The sequence below is a fragment of the Astyanax mexicanus genome, chromosome 2 (assembly GCF_023375975.1).
Source record: "Astyanax mexicanus isolate ESR-SI-001 chromosome 2, AstMex3_surface, whole genome shotgun sequence".
Classification (NCBI taxonomy): domain Eukaryota; kingdom Metazoa; phylum Chordata; class Actinopteri; order Characiformes; family Acestrorhamphidae; genus Astyanax; species Astyanax mexicanus.
In genome coordinates this window covers 70,939,159-70,961,908 of record NC_064409.1, presented here as the reverse complement: position 1 = coordinate 70,961,908, position 22,750 = coordinate 70,939,159, and the positions used below count along the sequence as shown (strand labels likewise).

Below are 22,750 nucleotides of genomic sequence, written 5' to 3'. Positions count from 1 at the left end.
AGCATTTACTGTCTTATAATAGGTCTTTAGTAAATATTTAGTTAAAAAAATAAGTAATTGCCAGCTTTGATTGAAAGATTGGTAAGAAATCATGTTGTACATGCAAAAATAAACCGTGGAGTTTTGTTTCACTCATTACTTGTTTTTTCTTAAGGTCAAGGTGTCAGTATTGTTCAAGATTTGTGAAACTAGCCTACCTGTAACCTGATACATCCATTAGCCACACCCAGATCCCCCTGAAGCCACGCCTATTTGTCCAGTGTGGCCAATAGCTGTGTGGCAGAACGTCTGGCAGAGAAACTCCTAATTTAATGAGTTGAAGGAGAAGCTGGAATCAGTGAAGGAGCAAAAATGGAGGGAGTAGTTGTACAGGTGAAGATTGGCGTGTTTGTTTACGTGTTTAGAGTGATAAACAGTGAGTTTAGGTGATGTTTTTTGGGTTTATCACTGCAGTGGTGTCTGTATTTACTGCTGATTTGAACCAGGCTGTTGGAAATTAGTGTAAGGTTGGGAAAAAAGTTGTATATATTGATTTTGTTGTTTTTCTTGTTATTGCATCGTGGCGTTTTAATGAGTTTAAAAGTAGTTATGTCAACTAAAGCCCGTATACCTGGATATATATGTCTTTTGGGCTGTTTAGTAGCTTTCTGTAGTGGTTTTAATTGCATATAACTTAATTTTTTACCAATATTTCCAACTTTTTCATGAGCTGAGGTGGATGATGCCACTTTTATTAATTATTTTTGTTATTTTAAAAAGGTTCTGAACCCACTTAGAGTGAGAGCTCTGGAAGAATGGCTGAAGACTACCTCCATCACTTTAACCCAGATCAACGGCCAGAGGAAATATGGCGGTCCTCCTCCTGGTAGGTACTTTAGAAATAATGGATACTTTAGCTTTAACTTTACAAACATGCCCAACGCCTTTCAATTAAGCCCAAAACTATCAGAAAATTTTACTATAGGATTTATTTTTTGTCTTCTGAGCAGAATTTCACAGAAAAATGTGTCTGATATTAATAACCAATATAATATTCAGTTTTTCCATCTTCTGACCTTTTTAAAGTCTTCAGAAAAGCTCCAGCCTGTCCTCAAACTAAACAAACTCTCAGTTTATCGTGTTTTAAGTCTTACTCACTTCGCTGGTGTCGTTAATTCGCAGCAGCTGCCTTCATACCTGCCAGCAATTAACAGCCTCTCAGCAGCAGCAGCTCCCATTGGTCAGACTATGAATTAAGCTTATAGCCTCTTAAGCACCAAACCTAATTTGACCAATTTCCGCCTGAAATTACATAACCAAATTTTAAGGCTATTCACTCTAAAATTAAATAATTCAGAGGCAATTTTATTAATTAATATTACTTGGACGCCGTAACAAAATTAAGTAAAACATTTAAAATTATTTAATTGAACATGTAATGGCCAAAATATGGTAAGAACCATATGGATGAAGTGTTTTTGCAGCTCTCTATTTTGCTATGAAGTGTTTACATTCACTATGTAAACTTATAAACTGCTCCCTTTCACGGTTAACTTATTTTGCAGTAAAGATGGAATTTATGTATTCTCTACTCCTAAGGGGGAATATAATGTGCAGCTCTGCTGGCAGGGCTTTCTGCTCAATGAGAGTATCGGGTTACAGACCCCGTCCACCCTCTGTCTACGCCTAACGCGGCACCTGATTGGCCGACAGAGCTGAATCTCATGCGTTTGTTTCCAGGTAGACGTTGTGATTTTCGCACATGCGCGTTAGTAAGCTGTAAACTATGGAGAACCAAAACTGCCAAAAATAAAAATAAATAAAAACGTATGTGTAAATCACTCAATTAAAGTAATATGGTGATTAATAGGGTAAATTATAATTATAATTAATGAAAAAATAAGTACATATACATCAAAATAAATATCTTAAATTGTTATTTATGAGTTATTAACATTGTTTAATTTTTATTTTAATTTATTTGTTTATTATTTATTTATTTAAATAACTATTTATTTCTGCATTTATTAATTTCCGGATGTATTTATTTCTGCCTTCATTTATTTCCCAATTTATTTATGGTATATTGGCTGTCTATATTGAGCCTATACTTACTCATAAACACAGACAGATATTAATTATGACATTTTTCTGGCCCGCGGATGGGCCAGGGCACGTTAAGAGCCTAATGAGTTCAATGAACTCTAAAGGCTTTATTGAAAGCATTGCAGTGCCAACACATTTATTATTATTATTATTATTATTATTATTATTATTATTATTACTTGGTTGCAGTGGAATCACAAATCATTCCTGCTCAGCCTCATTGTCTGGGATGCTGCCATGCTTTGAAATGTTCATTATTTTCATAGTCTCTATTTTTTACACTTCAGTATGTCTTTATCTGTTTGATTTTACAAGCCTTTTGTATTCACAACATTGTGTGTATGTAACATTGTGTATGTTACAGTCACATGTGCAGCATTCATTTTTTTATAATATGTCTGTAGAAAATATTAGGTCTAAAAAAAAAAAGCTTTGATTGAAAGAAAACATTTTTTTTTATTCACTACTCATTTTTCTTGAGGTTGGGGTGTCAGCGTTGTTCATATTTTGTGAAAATATCCTTCCTGTAACCTGATACACCCATTGGCCACACCCAGATCCCTTCTAAAGCCACGCCTATTAATGCAAGGAGGCAAATAGCTGTGTGTCAGAGCATCTAGGAGATAAACTTCTAATTTAATGAGTTAGAGGAGTAATGGAAAAAAAAATATCAGAATGTTGTTTTCTGCCTGTAATGCACTCAAAAACAATATTTAGTAAATAAATACAACAATACGTAGAACATAACTAAAAAGTATGGTTTGTTTCTTTTATGTGAATTGCAGTGAAAATCATTTGTACAACATTATTTTTATTCTATTTAACATTTTATATATTTTTGTTCACGAATCGTTCCTAAGCATGGTTTGATGTGATGCATTTTGGATTGTCTTTTAGAACAAACCAAAACAAGAAAACTACATTCCCACGTTTATAAACTCCTTAATATCAGGCTCACACTACAGGATAAGAGGTCCAGGATATAAGATATGTTCTTTTTGTCACTCACAATTTTTTTTCTTTTTCTGGTTTCATGGAGATTGTAAATGATCTTCTCGGATCTTACAACTTGTGTGTGTGTGTGTTGTGTGTATCTATTTGTGTGTATTCAAGAAAATTCTTTGTGTGTGGTGTGTCTCACCTTTTTCACACTGGATAAGAGATCAGAGTGTGATTTTTAAAGAGTGAGCCGAGCATAACTGATTCATAACTGCAGAAGTGTTGCTCAGTTGTTATTTACATCATTCTGAATGGATATTCAATAGGCTTCCCACAGACTGATGAGTGTTGATCTTGGATCAGTGTTCTTTTCTCTGAATCTCTTGATGAATATGAGCCCTGGAGAGCTGCAGTTCTGCACAGTTTAATGTTCGCTCTGCTCCAGCACACCTGTTGTGGCTCATTAGCTAGGCCTAATTATGAAGCTGAATCAGGTGGGCCGGATCAGGACCGGCAGTAAACTCTGCTTCCACAGTTTCTACAGTTTACTTTTCTACACTGGGTTTGAATGCTGTTGAGGGATGCAGATTTTAGATGTTAAGTTGTGGAGGAGGGACAGATGGATTGTAACTGGGGATTACAGCTCACACACACAGTGGCTGTGTTCCAAAATATTTGATGTAGTTGTTGAGGTAGGACAGGTCTTGTATGAGGTAGGGTTATTGTATGTGGCCTGTGGTTATATTTGGAATATTTTTACAAGGCTTCAAGTCTATGGAACCTCTCGTGATTGAACCAAGGTGAAACTTGCGTGCTTTTTCAGTTATTAACAAAAATCGTTGATGAATAATTAAAAAAATATTTTTAAGAACAATTATCTTAAGTCTTTGATTGCTGACATTTTTTCGTGGTGCTGTTATTCCTTTCCCCCTTCTGTCAGATGAGTAAAGTGAATTATGGGTAACTGAGCTGCATTTCCTGGCTGTATACGAAGTATCCTTTTAATGATGTAGGAGCCCAGAAATGCAACTCACCTACAATACAAATGCAGCTAGTAGTTTAATATCTAAGTGGATAAAAAGGGAAATTATTACATAATACTGGAGATTAATAAAATTAATTATATGAATTATATTTTCAATCAATTGTAGACCTATACATATAGAAGCTGCTAATGGGAATCTTAGTAGACATGCTTGTGTTTGTTGTGTGATGTTTTTTTTGTGTGTGTGTGTAAGAAACTTATAACGATCCCCCTTTGTGTCAATGATTTTCATATGCAGACTATTTAAACTGTTTTATAACTAAAATAAAAGCAGGTTAATTTTGGACCTTGCTCGGTATATAAGCTGGTTTTAGGGTTGAAAAGAGCTGCTGGCTATTCTTAATTTTTTTTTAAATTGAACCTTTTGTTTTTATGTGTGTTTTTATATTGTGTTTTATTGTGCCTGCACTGGTTTGACCTGATACATATTTTGATAACTCCTAACGTTTTGTTGTTTTTTTGTTACTATTTTGGCACATCTACAAAAAAAAACATGTTTTCCAGTTAAGTTAATTAAATTAAATTAAAATCATAATCAAGAATCATTTGACTATTGATATATTTTCTTTTTTGTCATTTACAATGTTACCCAGCCCACTAATGGTATAATAAATATTTTTATATAAACATAAAATTGATAAAAGTGAAAAGGTTGGACTTTATAATAGTGATGTAATATAATGTAAATTATTGTTGTACATTTATTTTATTTATTTTTTTACAAACGGTGGGCAAAACACTGCCTAATGCATGAGCATTTTCCATTAGTATTTTGTATGCAATAAAGGTAAATTTATTTATCCAAACTGATGATGCTTAAGACATATGACCGTATGTTCACTCATTTTTACATATTGTTTATAATGATAATTTTTAAAGCAAACTGGAGATGGAAACATTTCATCCCCATTTTTTTCTGAATCATTTTTTAATACACATATTCTCTGTGTTGTAACCTACTACAATCAGAATTAAAAAAAAAAACTTGTGCTGGAGAGCAAAATGTGACTTTTCTATAATGTTGCAAAAATGCACCTGAGGTAACATACAAATTACTTTTTCATAAATCAGTATTTATCATTTTGGCAGATAACTCTCAGGTACTAGTAAAGTCAATAACCGTCAAATAAGAAAGGTCCCTTTGGGACAGACTTGAGTTTTACATAATTTATTTATGTGTTATATAACTGTAGTGAGTAAATAAACTGAATGTGACCTATATAACATTAACAGAAAGCTTCCTGTGCTTCTATTTTTGAATACTGTCTTAATATTTCAGTGTTGTACTGTGATAAAGTGTGCTGGTTGTAAAAGATAAGGGGAGAAATATTTTGCCTTGTAGGGGAGCATGAGGACAGGGGTTCATGAGAAGTTCACAGCTCTCTTTAAAAGATGTAATATCATACGCTTATGATACGCCTGTTTCTAATGCTCGTAAGGCTGATATAGCCCTGCATGTGCCTGTGTATGTCGATTACACGTTTATAATACAGTTTTCTTAAGAATATAATGTTTAATTGGTTAAATAAGATGTGAACTATTTGTGTAGACAATAATTATAAATAGTTCACCACTTGCTTAGAGCATAGCTTTTTTAATAATCATATTAGTTCTCACCTTTTCTCTCAGGCCTCTGGTTTTAGGTTTCAGTGTTTTAAAATCTGCATAAAATAGGATATTCTGAAGAAAATCTAATAACACTTTTACCCTCACTCCTTTTAAAGTGAGAGTTTTCTCCAGTTTTTGGTGCACAGAGAATTGTGGGAAACTGAGGACATGGAATAGTACATCAGATACATCTTGGTCTTAAATATTAATATTCTGCAGATTATCCAACATAACCACTATAATTGAGAATTTGTGTAGTTTTCCAGTTAGTCCCAGACAGAGATTATGCCTAGTTCTAAACTATAGAACATTCTGATTTTAGATCCTCCATTGAAAGAAAAACATAGTCTAGGCTTAATCCCTAACAAAGGAAACCGACCCATTGTGAATAATGCGCTCCATGTATCCAAGATGGGAGTAAAATAAATGATATTAGGCTAATATATATAATTTGTTATAATATAATCTGCTCTTGAAAATGAGAGTGGGGAGAATTTAATTTATATTACATAAAGAAACTTAATGTCACCATAGATATATGTATTAATGTATAATGTAAAAATTGTTTTAATTGTTTTTGATGATTGTGTGTTAAAGGACAACTCCGGTGTGAAATTGACTTTTATTGTAGTAAAACATGATAGAGAGTACTAATCTTTGTTGAATAGCACACCTCCGTTCTCCCACAGCTTTCCAAGATCCAGCTATTTTGTGCAGTTTGTCCAACCATACTATTATGGGTTTTAATAGGGCATATTTTGCCCCTGCAGACAAATCGCTTTTTACATCGTTATCCAGGCTTAAAGTAGCTCCACACCTCATCAGTAGAATCCGGAGAGCCCTGACATTTAAAACGAGGCATTAAAAGCTTTAAAAGTGCACAAGAAACTTATTAAAAACCTCTGTTTATAACCCGTAGAGTAGGCCTGGACAATAATTCGATATCGGTATTTATCGCGATAAGAAATGTTTCAATAACGGTGATATCACTTTTGTGGTATATTGATATGTATTATGTACAGAATCTGTCACGGACAGGCGTTTTTTACTGGCGTCAGCTCGCCGCAGAGCCAAACACATTCAGCCCCCATAGCTGTGCTACCTCAGTGCGTGATGACGCAATCACACAGGCACGTAGCCAGATAGGCTAGGCTAGGCTAGGTTAAAATGGCTAGGCTAGGCTAGGTTAGGTTCAGGTCCGCTCCGCTACGCATCTAAAATGTCTCGAAACGGAGCCGGGACGAGCGGATCCAAGGCTAGGGTAGACTCGGTTCGGTCAGCCGCTGTTTCGCTCGCCCATTTGCGCGTCCGCTCGCTCATCTGCGGCTCCGCTGGCCCATTCGCGCGTCCGCTCGCTTGCCGCTTTGCTGCAAATTGTGCCGGTGAGTGGAGCCGACAAGCAGCGTAACGTTAATACATCTAATCTGTTCCACCACCTCAAGCATCTTCACTACATACAATATTTTCCTTATACTGACTGAAGCACTTTAATAGATTATGTTGAAACTAAGTTATTTAAAGTTTATGAATCCTTTAGGTTTGTTTATTTGCCGTTGATATCATGTTGAATACCTCTTGTATTCTGGCTGAAGCACTTTAATAGATTATGTTGTCACTAAGTTATTTATAGTTGAAAAATCCTATAGGTTTGTTTATTTGACGGGAAAATCTTGTTGCTTTTATGTATATAAAGGCTTCTTGTATTATATATCCTAGTTAAAACACTTTTGTTTTAATCTGTTAAATTTGTTTACAATGAATAAGAAGCTCTGCCTCTTGTAATTTAAAGTTATTTTTATTTGTAATAGTTATATAGGCTTATGTTTGACAGGGATGTCATGTTATTATTTTGCTATATGCAAATAAAATTGAGCATTGATTTATTTTGACTACTTTTATTTCTAAAGTATTAAAGTTTTTGTGAAAGGAGGTTTCAAAGACTTAAACATTTTCATACAGTAGTAGGTACAGATTTCCATTAGATAGATAGATACAAAAAGTGCAAATACACAGTTAAATAATAATTTAAATTTGCAGTGCAAGCTGCAGAGATTGCAGGGATTCTTTTTCTGAGGCCTTCAAAGTATTTATCGATATCGAAATTATATCGTATCGACCGAAATTTAAGGAATATATCGTGATATAAATTTTGGCCATATCGTCCAGCACTACCGTAGAGTTATAACCCGTAAGCCTTTCAGACTCTGTGTGCATAACAATGGACATCACACATTTTCTTTTTTTTGGTTTAAGTTTTGTTGCACATAACAGCAATTGAGCCCTGTTGTTCATCTGAATAAACCATGAATCGCCCAAGTAAAATGTTCACCAAAAATGTACCACTGCACTGAAAAACATCACAAGAGCTGACGAGGCAAAGTAAGAGCTAATTTTTACAAATTTTATATGGTTTAGAACACATTTTATGTTTATTTTACTCTTTACTTACTGTTAATGTTTGTGAAATGATGGAAATGTCTATCACATATAAAATAAAAATGCTAAACAATGCAAGGGACATTAAAAAGCAATTCATATTTTAGTTATTTGGATTTAGTTTTTATATAGAGGTTATATATTATAATATTACAGTCATGTTTTTGTGTCCATCACAGAAAAAAACAGCATTCTTATTCATTTATTTTACCATCAGTGGACCAAAATTCAGGTCTGAAAAGGTTAAAATAAGGTCATAATCAGTAGAGTGACGAACACGTCACTCATCACTGATCATGACTTTACTTTAAGATGGCGGTGCCCAGAGATGTAGATTACGCACTCAAAGTCAATTCACATCGGAGTTTAACAGAGATAACACCAATTATTTATTATTGAAATATTCACATAGTGTAAATTACAGCCCTTATGTTAAAGTGATGAGCATTAAGAAAAAAAACATTCCAGGCCTGATAAGAACCTCTGCTTTTAGTAAATCAGTTTTTTTTAATAAACATCGCTGTGATGGTCATTTTTTTAGGCTGTAGATGATTCTTAGCAAATGCCCTTTGCCTGCCATACAGTCCCTGTGTCCTGAGGAGCTTTCCCTCCTGTTCCATCCTGTCATCATTTTCAACAATATTCCCATTAACCTGCAACCTGTGATTGACACACCTGCAATTTGTGCACCAACTGTGCCTCAAACTCATTATGCAGTCGAAAGTTTCTGAAAGAAAGGAAAACTTGGTCACATGCAGAAATATCACAGGAAAACAGCAGCTGTAGTAAAAATGTGCTGGAAAGAAATGGTGCCAGATTTCTGAACCAGCTTGAGTTTAGATAAATGAATGGTGATAAAGCTGTTTTGGAAATAATTTGGCCTAATTGAGGCTCAATCTACGTTTGCAAGTTATCTAATTAGGGCTGGGTGATTTTCATTTGATTTTAATGTTCTCAACTCTGATATGGTGATTAACACTGCAATTCTTCTGTATTATTTGTGTATTTATGTTTGTGTAAGATTGCTATATAAGATTTTAAAAAGATTTAAAAAGGGTAGTCGAAACAAGCAATTGCTTCAGGCTACACCTTTTCTGGTTATTACTTGAAGTTTTAAATATTGATTATCATTATACTGGTCACACCCTACCATAATTATATCTCCTCTGACCTTATATTAGCTGCACTAGATATATATATTTTTTCCTTTATATATATTTTTATTATTTGCTTATATATTTTCCTGACTTGTTTCTCTGTCTCTTCCTCTGTGCTGCTGTAACATTGCAAATTTCCCCATTGTGGGATTAATAAAGGGTTATCTTATCTTATTTATTATATACATTTTTTTCTTTTTTCTGCTTTTTTATGTGGGTGAAGGCATGTGTGCACTTAATATTTTTTTTCTATTATTATCACTTTGCACAGAAGCTTTTGATAAACTACACTAAATTGAATATTCATCAAATATATGACCGATTCTTAATTTTTCGTATATGTGCCAAAAAGGAACAAACGCCACCATTTAGAGTTATTATATATGCAGGTTTGTTTCTGTTACATTTATTTTTATAGGGCTTAACTCACTTAAGCTCTCTTTAACCTTAGAAGCAACTGATGAATTGAACAAGGTGCAAAAATAACCTAAAATTCTTCTCTATTTTCTTTTTCACCATTTCCTCTCTTCTCACTCCTTTTGTCATGCACTCTTCTCTCTCCTCTCGTCTTAATCATCTCGTTCATGCTTGTTTTAGACTGGAGAGGTCCTCATCCCGGTCCAGGCTGTGAGGTGTTTATCAGTCAGATTCCGCGGGATGTGTACGAGGATCAGCTGATCCCGCTGTTCCTGAGCGTGGCACCGCTCTATGAGTTTCGCCTCATGATGAACTTCAGTGGGCAGAACCGCGGCTTCGCGTACGCCAAGTACGGAACCCCTGCGGGCGCGACTGCTGCCATCCAGACCCTGAACCATTACCAACTGCAGGAGGGGGTGCGGCTGGTGGTCAGGAAGAGCACGGAGAAGAGGCAGCTGTGGCTGGCCGATCTGCCCGCCTCCATGGGCCGAGGGGAGCTGCTGATGGTCCTCCGGATGCTCTCAGATGGGGTTGAGGGAGCCACTATAAAGGCTGCTGGGCCCAAAGGAAAGGAGGTCTGTGCACTCGTCCACTACTCCTCTCACTACGCTGCTTCCATGGCCAAGAAGGTGCTGGTGCAAGGTATGATGGGAACCTAGATTACTATTTTACTTACTTTTTTGGGTTAAATTATGAAAAGGTTTATTTAAATATGTACTTAAAGAAATATCACAAGATCTACTAGTGCATCTCAAAAAATTAGAATATCATTTAGAAGTTACCTTACTTCAGTAATTCAGTTCAAAATATAAAAATCTTATATATCATATAGATGTATTACAAATAGAACAATCCATATTAAGTATTTATTTATTTTATTTTTGATGATTATGGCTTACAGCCAATGAAAACCCAAAAAATAGTGTCTCAGAAAATTAGAATATTATATAAGACCACTTGGTGCATTTGGCAACATGGGCAGTGTGCCAAGCCCTGCTGGAAAATGAAATCTATATATTTATATCTTTACACCAGTAATATTTCAGCACACTGTATTAGCTGAATATTGGGACCCATTTCCACAGGTATATAAAATAAAGCTGAGTATAACTGCTGATAAACAGTATGAATTTGGTTCTGATTCTCTAGGTCCCGTTTTGATTAGATATTGTTTTATTTAGGAATAAATGAAAATTGAAAATTAAACTAAAGGAACTTTCAGAGAACTTTATGTTGTAATTGTACAAGAAACACAGCCTACCATTATTACCGGTAAAAATATCAGTGTTTTCATGAAGAATTAATCCAAGAGACTTACATTGTTTGTTTGTTTTGGACATTATTAATTAATGTGTTCATAGAGTTTGTGTATATGATTCTAAATTGGATTGGGTTATTAAAGATTGATTTTAATTGAATAGATTTTTTAAAACCCACTCCTAATATAAACTCAAGAAATGGGTTGTGGTAAAGAGCTGACTGAACTCCAGTGTGGTACTGTAATAGGATGGCACCACTGCATCAAGTCAGATTTTTCACCATTATCAGCTGTAAGGCAGGTATTTTGGCACCCAGAACACTGGAGACTTAATAGTTAGATTTTAATTGATGTATGAATAGGCTGCAGTTCTGTCTTGTGTGTTTGAGGTGTATATTGTGTGTGTGTGTGATAGGGGTGTGCTGTATCGTACGCAATAACATTGGCAAGGTTTTTAATATGAAAAAATATATATGTTGGATCAACATGTCATTATGGCATATTCAGGGGTGTGCCATATGTTTTATGCAATAATCTCGTCAAGTAAAATGTAATATTTATTTTGTTGCAGTGTATACTTGGTCATTGTCATATCACTAAGAATATTGTTATTGCAAAAATACCCTAAAATGTCATGATAATATTTTTGCGCCATATCACCTACCCCTAGAATGTGGAAATGCGTTTACAGTGATGTACTCTGGGGAGTAGAGCTTTTTCAGAAGGAGGAGTTGTGGAGATTTGGGGTTACTGAGGTGTTAACAGGTAGAAGAGGATTTCTCTCAGAATTCCAGTCGAGTCTCTCAGCGCTCTGCAGTGAGAGATGTGTTTTCAGAGATTAGAGTGGAGCGGTTTGTGTTCTTGGCTGAGGGATTGTGGAGGATCTTATGGAGGAGTGATCTGAACCCTTATCAAAAGTTTTCTTTAGTTTTGCTCATGGAGGGGCAGAAGTCCAGCTCAGTGTGCTGTGGGGATGTAATGAGAATAGAGATGCATCGAAACCAATTATAAAGCGTTTGGCCAAAGGCTGTATTCTGAACAGGTTTTTTCGCAGGTTTTCAATAATTTCACCACTCTTTTTGCCATTGCATAAATTTTATATAGCCTATATATATTTTTGTTTTGCTTTTTAAAGAAGAAACAGAAAATTGTAATTTAAAACAGTAATTGCAATTTACGTTTTCCAAAACGTTTTATTTTTTCTTTTTGTATCAATTATTCAATTTGCCAAAAAAACGTCTAAACGAGAAAAAATATTAATTAGCCAAATACACTGCCTGTCCAAAAAATAAGTCTCCACCTGTATTTAACTAGGCAAATGATCTGGAGTTGCTGCAGTTGGTCAGGTGCTGCCATCAATGCTAAAGGCGGTCCAACGAAATATTAGTTTGTGACCTTTTTTTGGCCTGGTATTGCATATTAAAACAGACACTTCGATACCCCATTAATGTCAAAATTCTCGTAATCTCAGATCAAGTCAAATTCTTTTATTAATCCAACTAGAAAGAAAGATAACTTTACATAAGTTAGCTATAAAATGTACTAATGGAAAACTATGATTGTACACATTGCTATTAACACACAGACAATAAAATAAATGTGAATCCTAATGTATGTAAGCGTGTGGGTGAGTTTAGGCCTATCTGGATTTTATTCCCGTCCAGAACGACCATGTATGTGTTTTTCCTCAGACGTCCTCTCAGAAAATCATAAGCTGAATTGTCTACTGTTTTTAGCTGAAATCTGCGGTTCTCCCTGTAATTTTAATCCTGTTCGGACGCACATCTGAGTTTCGCCACCTCACATTTAATAAAATATCTATTTGTCCACTGTCACACACCATAATTACACTTTGGGGTGTCTTTCCATGGAGATCCACGTAAACACAACAGCAAGTGGAAATGGAGGAGCTATTGAACGTGATGTCGTGACAGACAAAGCCAAAAAACTCACTGGTCCTCCTGTTTTTTCAATTGCAGTCCAGATGCAATAGTTTTATCACTAAGTAGAAGTGTGAAATATTTTTCACAGACATTCCCTGACAAACGAATTCCTTCCGAATAGGGCTTTTGACGTACCACACTAAACAAATGTGCATTCGACATATATATCTATCTATATACGTCTATATATGAGTATTAACATTTGCTTTTCACATTATCATGCTGCACAGCACCCCTCACCTCATCGCTCAAGAAATCATCTCAGATCCACCCCGTTGACTACTTCAACAGCAGAAACAAATTTCGTTGAAATCACATATGTAGCCTGAAAATGCTTGAAATTCACCAATAAACTTAAGAAACGAGGTTTACAATCTTCTGAGGAAATTAGTAAGTGAGACTAGAAAAAGGCCATTAACTCAACACTGAATTTTAGAGTTGTAACTTTGAGCTTGACCTTGTGCCTGGTTCAGCACGCAGTCCGCAGCTGTGCAGAACTCAAATATACATCAGTAGTTCATCTCCAGAGCAGTAAACAAGCCCCATGTGAAAGGCGGGAGGTTTTCATGGCTGCAGCAGGCTGATGGTTGGTCTTGTTGTGCAGCACTGTGGAGAGCAGGATACCTGCAGAGCACATGTCTTTCAAACGCCACGCTGAGCAGATCCTCCGCTGACGAGCTTAATGCTAATTTATGCTAATCGAATGCAAATAAAGACACAACAGAGGTGGGGAAATAATTAAGGCCTAGCAAAGAGCAATCAAAACCTGAACATGAATCACTGAATAGTATAACAGGATGACAGGAATAATTCAGATTCATATTGATTTTAATTGGTTTTGCCTGCAATACTTTGATGTATGGCCTTTCCTGTAGTTTGTAACAGTTACGATACGCTGAAATTAAACTTTTTTGGACCTAATGTCATGATGGAATGTATTAAAGCTAGAGAAACATGCAGTTGAACATGGAACTGTCATTTTCAATTATTTGATAGATGTTCCTTATCTGTGTAAAACCAGAAGAGTCCGTCTGTTAGTGTCAAAGCTGAACAGCCTGCTAAAGAAGTTGCCTGAAATGATGCAACCAGAGGTAATCCAATACAGAGCTTTTCAACCTTGGTACATCAGTAGAACTGCAACAATGACTATTTTCACGGCCAAATAATAAATCGATTATTGAAACGAAGAATGGATGGATTATTATAATTGTAAACTGCTCCAATATTGTCATCATCAACTTTTAAAATGATCTTTTTATGTTTTATGCATTTGGCAATCCATTATGAAGACAACTATTTAAATATGAATCCTTTAAATTGTGTTATATTAACACTTTGTCTTAGTCAGCAGTTGTTTTCTGTTCAAATTTAAAACCAATGATCTGCAAAGTGGTGATAATTTTTTAATAGTTCTCCCATTAGTTTTCAGATTAGAAATGTGTGAGGATGGTTTTAACTTGCAGTTTAAAGTATTTTGTGTTGTTGTTTTGTTGTATAAATCATATTTAGTTTGACACAGATGTCCTGTTTCTTGCATTCTTTCTTTTTCTTTCCTCATTCTGTTACATGTTAAAGATTAGTGTTGGAGTCTCACCTCACACTAATATAACTCTGCTCTCCACTCGCACGCCTGAGTGTGATGTGTGTCTATATGTTTCCCTCAATCTCGATGCAGAGCAGCAGTGAAGTTTTTACCAAAAGCAGTAAAACTGTACTCCACACTGTTACAGATTAGTTTTTAGAAACTAATCTGTTGATTAATACCAATCCAGAACAGGTAAATAATATTAGTTTTGAAATTCTGTGAAACTGACACCAATAAATACATAACTCCTGATTTTTGCTTATTTAGGACTATTTTATTCTCTTTAGTGACACAGATGCTTTGAAGTATTGCAATATATTTAGTATTGCAGAATCACAATATTGTAATATCGTTATTGTGGGCATTGTATTGTGGTTATATTGTATCCTGAAATGCCCTGTTAAAGTTTACCCGATGCGGGTCAGGCTCAAGTAAAGTTCTGTGACATAGGCATCTGTATTTTAAGCCATTTTATTGTATATACAGTTATGGCAAGATAATCTCAATATAGCAAAGTAACAAAAACAAAAAACTTACACAAGCAGCTCTGGCTCCTCCACTTGTGGCTGTAATAAACATTGTTCTTAAATAATAGGTCTGTGCTTCTTCAGTGTTGCAATGTTAATTAGCATCATTCTAAACTGCTTTTGCTTAGCCCTATTCAAAAAAGCTCAGTTTTTAATGCTTCTTACAAAAAATGTTGGGTTTAAATCAGGCTCTGGCTCATAATGACTGTTTAATGGAGCTTGAGTCGGGTCGAGCTGGATTTTTATTTATTTTTTTTTATTTGTCTCGATCTAAGTGATAAAAACACACACACACTGGTTCCCTGAACTCTGTAATAGTGACTCATGAATGGATTGATGGTTTGTTTGAAAATGTAAGTCTGTTTAGAACAAGAAGCACAAAAATAACTGGAACTACAATTGCAGTATAATGTGTTTTGGAGCAGGTCTTGAAGAACAGTCTTTTCAGGCCGTGACTCAGATGTAGTTGTTATTGCCTCTTTGTTGCTGTTTTTTGCATTAGCCTAACCGCTAGTCTGAATTGCTCTGAAAGGGTCGTTTTAGCACTGAAAATATAAGTCTGACCGCTTTAACAGCAAATGTCTAGACTGCTGTTAACAGCAGCAACACATTCACCATGAAGATACTCCCCTCCAGCAGAGCCAGCAGCAAAAGTGCTCATTTCACACACACAGGGCAGTGATGCTCTGTCACTGTGGACAGGGGTTGAGATGTGATGTGGTGCAGTTTATTGAATTGGGGAGCTCAGTAAATGCAATGAGGTTTATTGAAAAGGACTAATCGAACTTAACAAGCCTGTCCTGAGTCAAAGAGCTGTTATTTTAGTAGTTTAATAAATAATGGTATGTCTGAAGTATGACCAATGTGAAACCATTTGGGCCCTCTTTTATTAATGTATTTTTTATACTTAGTGTAAACCATTTGCATAAAATGAATTTCATAATTTATTAATTGATTTAAAAAATGAAAATAATTCAATGCTATTTCTAACATTACAATATTTGAACAACAGTTATAAAAGGGTTTTTTGTAGTTGTAGTGGTATGAGTTGGAGTGGATCTGGTACAGCATTGCTGCTGGAGTTTTTAAACACCTTCTAGTGATAACTGTGATACACTAATACAGGGGTGTCCAAACTACGGCCCGCGGGCCATTTGCTGCCCGTTTCCTTTTTTGGAGCGGCCCGCGAGGTATTTTAGAAATAGAATAAAAGTTGGCCCACTGTTAAACAGGTTTTTATAATGTGAGATTCAAAGTTTGAACGCTAGGTGTCAGAAACGGGCCAAAGAGTCGGAGGGGGTGCGCATTTCTAGCGCAGAAAAACGGGGCAAAAGAGTCTAAAAGCGGAGAGAGTGTGCATAATGCAGAAAAACGGGGCAAAAGAGTCTAAAAGGGGAGAGGGTGCGCATTTCTAGCGCAGAAAAACGGGCCAAAGAGTCCAAAAGCGGAGAGAGTGCGCATTTCTAGCGCAGAAAAACGGCCAAAGAGTCTAAAAGTTGCCGTAATTAAGGAGTTTAATATTGAGAGACATCATGAAATTTAAACATCAATTTGAAAAATCTTCGTTTACACAACACTGTCAAAGATAAAGTTAGTCAAGTAAAACAGTGTGTAAATGAAATAATCTGGTAAAAAGTATTATTTAAAGTGGTGTTTTTCATTATTTGTTTTATTACAGATTTTGTGGCCCGTGACTTCAAATATATTTCTCCTTCTGGCCCCCAATGAAAAAAAGTTTGGACACCCCTGCACTAATAAATACCTGTTTGCTGTTGTTCTCCACTGACACGCCACATGTCATGGGACAGAAACTAGTAATGTGTGCTATGACCTTGTTGTATTCTGTGGATGCTGAAGGACACTGTACTGATCTCCTGCATTGACAGTGGATGCGATATTTTTTTCCCCCTCTTTTCTCTTCTAGAATCACCTGTCTGTTCGCATGGACAATTCTAGACAGATACAGCCAGTTGCAATCATTACCACCCGCAATCATTACCACCCTCTGCATCATCCGCTTTGGGTGGTAATGCCTTCTATGATTTGTTCCTGATACACACGTGACCCTGTGGATTAAGAAATGCGTGCTAGGGCTCTACCGATTCGATCAATTCAATTAATCGAGCAAAATAAGTTCATAAAATAAGAAATTTCACTTAATAATAAATGACCAATTGGTTTATTTTTTTAAATTCACATCTTTCATGTCCACATTGCAAACACAAAAAGAAATAAATAAAACACAAAATAGACATAAATACCACAATGAATAACTAAAAAAATAATAATTTACTACTCAGATCTAATTAATTGACATAACTAAGACTTAATGACATGCATTCCGGGCAGAGTAACTGTTACTGTGTTTACTGTTACATAAAGCCTGTATTAAGTCTAGAACTTGTCTCCGTTGTAATAAACTAACCGCACACATTAGACAGTATTAATAATAATCAGTACTCCACAGCGCTGTTATGTTATTAAGGTACATTAATGTTATTAATGTAATCTCATTGATTTGTTATGTTAAATTTCCCTGCTCTCTGCTCCCAAAAAATTCCTGTGTGTGGTTGACGTAATGCTAAGTGCGCTATTTCACATTAAAAGTCCACGCTAAAATCCGTGCTCTGCGTTTTTTTTAATTAATTAAATGATTCCTTGAGGCACAGAAAACTAATTTTTTTTTTTTTCTTTTTTTTTTCCCAAAATCGAGTAATTTGAAATAATCGAGTAATCGTTTCACCCCTTATGCATGCACAACTTTTAAAAATGAAATGTCTCAATTATCTGGTACCCACTATTTGTCCCTCACAAGATAGCACCTCACAACTTGTACAGGTGTAGGCATTCCCTGATGTGTAACACTTGACTTTTTTTAATTTAGGGAGTAATTATTTTGCACCGTTTCTCATAATCTGAACCTTCTTCTGTCCCTCAGGATTTAAGAAGCAGTTGGGCATCTGCATCTCCGTGCGATGGATGACCAGTGGCTCCAAGTCCAGGCAGGAGGAGCATCTTGACCAGAACCCCCTGAACCCTCCTGGTCTGAAACCTCCAGTTAAGCCTTCTCCACTGCCTCCCCGCTTCCAGATCAACCGCCCCACCCAGCTCTCCAATTATCTAGACCCTCTTCCTCCTCCTTCTCTTCGTCCTCCTCCGCCTCCCTCTCTTTCTCCTTTGAATGCTCTGCTTTCTCCACCTCCTCAATATAAACAGCAGTTCCCACAGGCTGTTGGGAGTCCGGGCCCCCAGGTGAGAAATGGAATGGCACCTGTGACTGCAGTGAGGCCCCCTTTGTCATCCCATGATGCAGTGAGCCAACTAAAGTGGCATTGTGAGCTGTATGGAATTGGTGTGCCGCTGTATGACGTGCGCTACCACCACACAGGCCCTGATGGCTTCCTCCACTTCAACTACAGGTAAGGGTGGAAAATATCAAAATAGCTATAACATGGCAGCACTTAAAGATGGGTTAATACAATGCATTTATGGTCTGTTTTAGCTTGTAGATTTACAACACTGTAAATGTGCTATGGAATAAAATGCACAAATTTCCTATTACAGTGGGTCCATGGAGGCTGTTTTTGGCTAGTTTTACGGCAACTCGGCAGCTCACAGAAGCCACTTGGTAACTTGGCTTAGTACTGTATCAGAAGCAAGTCAACCAGCATAGGTTATGTTTTTGTCTGGATATCCCAATTTTTCATACACCTTGTTAATCAAAGACCAGCCTAACCCTTTGAACCCTAGGCTGTTTTGGTGTGTTTTTTTTCTTCGTTTTTTTCAGTTCCTCTTTCAGGTCTTATAACACAGTAATTATATCAGACAGCCACATGCCCTGATCTCTTTTACTCCAGAAGCCATACGACTGCTCAAAAATATAATCATTTAAAATGTAAAAGGAAGCAGAATTGTTATATTTTCCTGGAATTGATCATGATTTGGTCAAATTTTTTGAATGTATAGACTTTAAATATATTCACACCTAAGATATATATATTCAAAAATGGTTAGACTAGAGTGTATGAGTTGAAAGCATAAGAATATTGATGATAGTTCATTACATGGCTTATTACTACAAAATACATGTAGAGCATCAATTGATAATCACACCTCTAGGATACATGTAGATACTAAAAACCTGACACTCAGAGCAGCCTATGCCTTTCAGTATTTTAATCAGGACACACAAAGAAAACTATATACACAAATGGAAACTTTTTAGTCTAAATAAATAAAAATGTTTAGTGCAAAATAACTGCTTAGTAAAAATGTGCAAGTAAAATAAAAACTATATAAAGTAGTGCGCACAGCATACCTAGCTTTAGTTTGAGTAAAGCAGGTAGTTTCACACTTTTTCTGTGGACACTTTTGAGTCATTTACTGATATTATTTGGTTTGAAACATCATATATCTTTGAAGCACTAAAGGTAAATAATATTGGTTGGGGAAGGAGATCTCACTGTTTTTCTCAATGGATCACTATTTTTAGAAAGAGTAAGTTCTGCCCTTTCTAACCATATATAGATTATGTTAATGTGTGAAGGGATTCCTGAGTAATTAAGCTAAAAAGACAAGTTGAGATTTTGGACGAAAAATCCATCCGTAGGGTTCTAACCCTGCGTTCACACTGGAAAGCGACAGGCGACCATTCATTTCCTATGGCAGGGCGCGATTTGTCGCCGCGACACGCGAGAGGCGACATAGCGACAAGCGGAGATGAATTTTTCTCAACTTTATGCAAATGAATTATGACGCGGTGAAGCGACATTCTAACCCGATTGGCTCCTAGCTTTTCTTTGGACCGATCACAAACAAGGTGGTCCGACGTCCTCAAGCTCCTGCTCTCTGAATTTCTAGTTTCTTTCCCGGTTCATTCTGTTGAACGGGGTGGACCCGCATTAATCTACGGGAACGGCTGCGTTTCCAGCGCAGTTAAATCACAGAAACGCCCAAGAGTCCAGCAAGTTTGGGAGTTATAGCTGGAGAATAAAGTGGCCAAGTGATTCCTTTTTTGTGCCTTTTTTTCTTGTCGGAGGCTGGATCATGATAAACGCGGGCGTTGAGCTTGACACGCCCACAAGCGACAAACGCTGGGCGACACAAGCGACTCGTCGCGTTCCAGTGTGAACGCAGGGTAAGGATTAACCGTCTAAAATTAGCTGCTGGTCTCAAGTTTGATTTTTCCATCAGGGTATAATTTGTTTAGCAGTGCTTTTGCTATTTAACATTGTTATTTTATAAGGATACAAAATATGAGGTTTGTAAACTTGTAAACTGATCTCAATTCTAACAGTAAAATCTAAACTCGATGCCCCTCTGTACCTCACAGGGTCATTATCCCCCAGCTGCCCATCCCGCTGTGTGGGTCTGTTCAGGTTCTGCCCGGCCCCAGCATCTCCAGCATGGAGGAAGAGGTCCAGCGGGCCACTGCTGAGCAGGTCATCAAAACCATGTGTCAGCAGTCCTAAAGGTCGCGGCCCGCGTTTAATGCATTACCAGTTTTGTGTTCAGTATTAATCTCAGAAAGCATGTAGTGTTTGAATCAGAGATGGCTGAGATGGTTCAGTTCTTACTCAATTACCTGATGTTTTGTTTTATCTTTTGATATGATGTTTTATAATGTTTTAATTAGAAAAAATATTATTTGTGTGTTGTATCTTCGTTTGTACTGTTTGCACTTTTTTTCATATCAGCATGAGACCTGATTTTCTTTGTGTTTTTGTTTGCATGTTTGATTTCACACTTTTGAATTGACTGGTTTGGTTGTGGTTTGTTTTGTGTCGTGTTTAAAAAAAAAAAGAGTATTTTTGGATTTTTTTTTTGTGCTTTATTTTGTCAGTATTTACACTAATATAAAAAAGGTTCATGACTGGGTTCCAGATATTGTTTTTTTTTTTTATTGATGGGTCAGTTTGACAACTTGCAGCCCTTTTAGGCTTCATGTCATGGTCGTCAAACCTCACTCCTGTGGGGTACCACAGTGCACCGAGTGCATTTCGTAATTATTTTCTAATTATTAATTATTCTCATCCTCAGACACTCCAACCATATGTAAATGAAGTGTCAATCTGTTGTGCTGTGAACTGGTTGCAGATATCAAGATTGTCAGTTGAATTCTGATTGGTACTATAGGTATACAGTTTTTAGTTATAGTGGAAAAACTAAGTGAAGAGTTTTAACATTAATATTGCATTAAATGCTCAGAAATTAGTTATTTATTTTACATTAACCCACTAATTACACTGTAATTGTACTATAAGCACACAATTACCTAAAGCAGCCATAAACTGCTTATGAAGATTTAAGTCTTTAAGGGAAGCTCATCACTTGGCCGAAAAAAAAACAAAAACAAAATGAACCAGAATCAGAGAAAACAGAAACTTTAGGTTTGTCCAAATTCAGTCCAGATTAAAAAAAATTGTCTAGTAAAATTGTTTACAGCACCTTTTAAATGTAAAGGTTTACTTCCAAAATGTACAATAGCTAAAGACCAAAGGCTTCTTCACATCTGATATTAACTGCACTCTTGGTGATCCAATCACAAATCCATCTTCTGTAAATGCTTGTGATCAGGTTTCTACCATTGTTTCTGCTGTAAGAGGGAGAGGGGCTTTTTTAGCTTAAGTGGAAAAACTAAGATAAATTCTAGTTAGGAATAGAGAGAAATGTCCTACGCTGTACACTATGAGGAAAATGTAGCCTTTTGGGAGGAAATATTAGGGTAAAATATGACTAAAGTGTAGGCTTTAGGGAGTTTTATAATTAATATTCAGATAACTGCTCATCTGTTATATCTGTTATTTTATTTTAACCTTCTAATTACACAGTAATTGTACTATTAACTTGCCTAAAGTAGCCATAAACTGATTAAGAATAATAAACTTAATTAATAAAAAACTTAATTAATAAATAAACTTAATTAATAAAATTAAAAATAAATAAACCTGTAATAAAAAAAGTCATGTAAAATTGTATACAACACCTTTGATGGCAAGGTTGACTTGAACACTGCATGAAAAAACCCGTGAATGTCTTCCAGCTTCACTAATTCCCAATAGATAATGGCAGTTTCTGGTCTCTGAAATTCATGCAGGTGTATTTCACTGACTGTTGCAACATCCAAAGACCAAGGGCCTGATTCACACCCGATATTAAATGTATCCTTGGTGATCCAATCACAAATGCATCTTCTGTAAACTAGTGATCAGGTCTCTACCATTGTTTCTGCTTGAGGAGAAGGGGCCGGTTTTTAATTTTAGTGAAAACTAAGCTAGATTTTAGTTATGAATAAAGAGAAATGTCCTACACTGTACACAATGAGGAAAATGTAGCCTTTTGGGAGGAGGATTAGGGTAATAATAATGTGATCATGTGGGAATGTAAATATTGTTTGAATGAGTTGTAAATGAGGTCAAATTGGGTTTTTCCTTTCTGTTGGTCTAAAACAAAGCTGAGGCTGCAGTGGGTAACGGATTCCCACACTAGGACAGAAATTGGTTGTGTAAATTTATGGGAAAGGTTTTTCTCTGCACTTTGAGAATTGTTACTGATCATATGCACCACTTCCTGACTCAAAAATTGAGGATACTTCACTGCATGTGTTACTAAAGAGGATAAAATACTTTTAAATAAGCAAACATCAGCAATTATGGATTTATTGGAATCAGTTTAACAGAATGTAACATCTTGTAATGGCTACTAAAGTACGATGAGACATCAAGTCACAACGTAAAAGATAGTAACCTTC

General features: G+C 36.0%; 1 protein-coding gene across 1 annotated transcript; it reads left to right on the top strand.

The window, feature by feature from the left end:
• Window positions 1-238: 238 nt before the first annotated feature.
• On the top strand, window positions 239-20,877 carry dnd1 (DND microRNA-mediated repression inhibitor 1). The gene is made up of 5 exons (XM_007253600.4): window positions 239-372; window positions 760-865; window positions 9,868-10,329; window positions 17,939-18,419; window positions 20,333-20,877. Exons 1-5 carry the CDS (start codon window positions 352-354, stop codon window positions 20,469-20,471), a joined length of 1,209 nt encoding a protein of 402 aa, XP_007253662.3. The 5' UTR covers window positions 239-351; the 3' UTR covers window positions 20,472-20,877.
• Window positions 20,878-22,750: the final 1,873 nt, after the last annotated feature.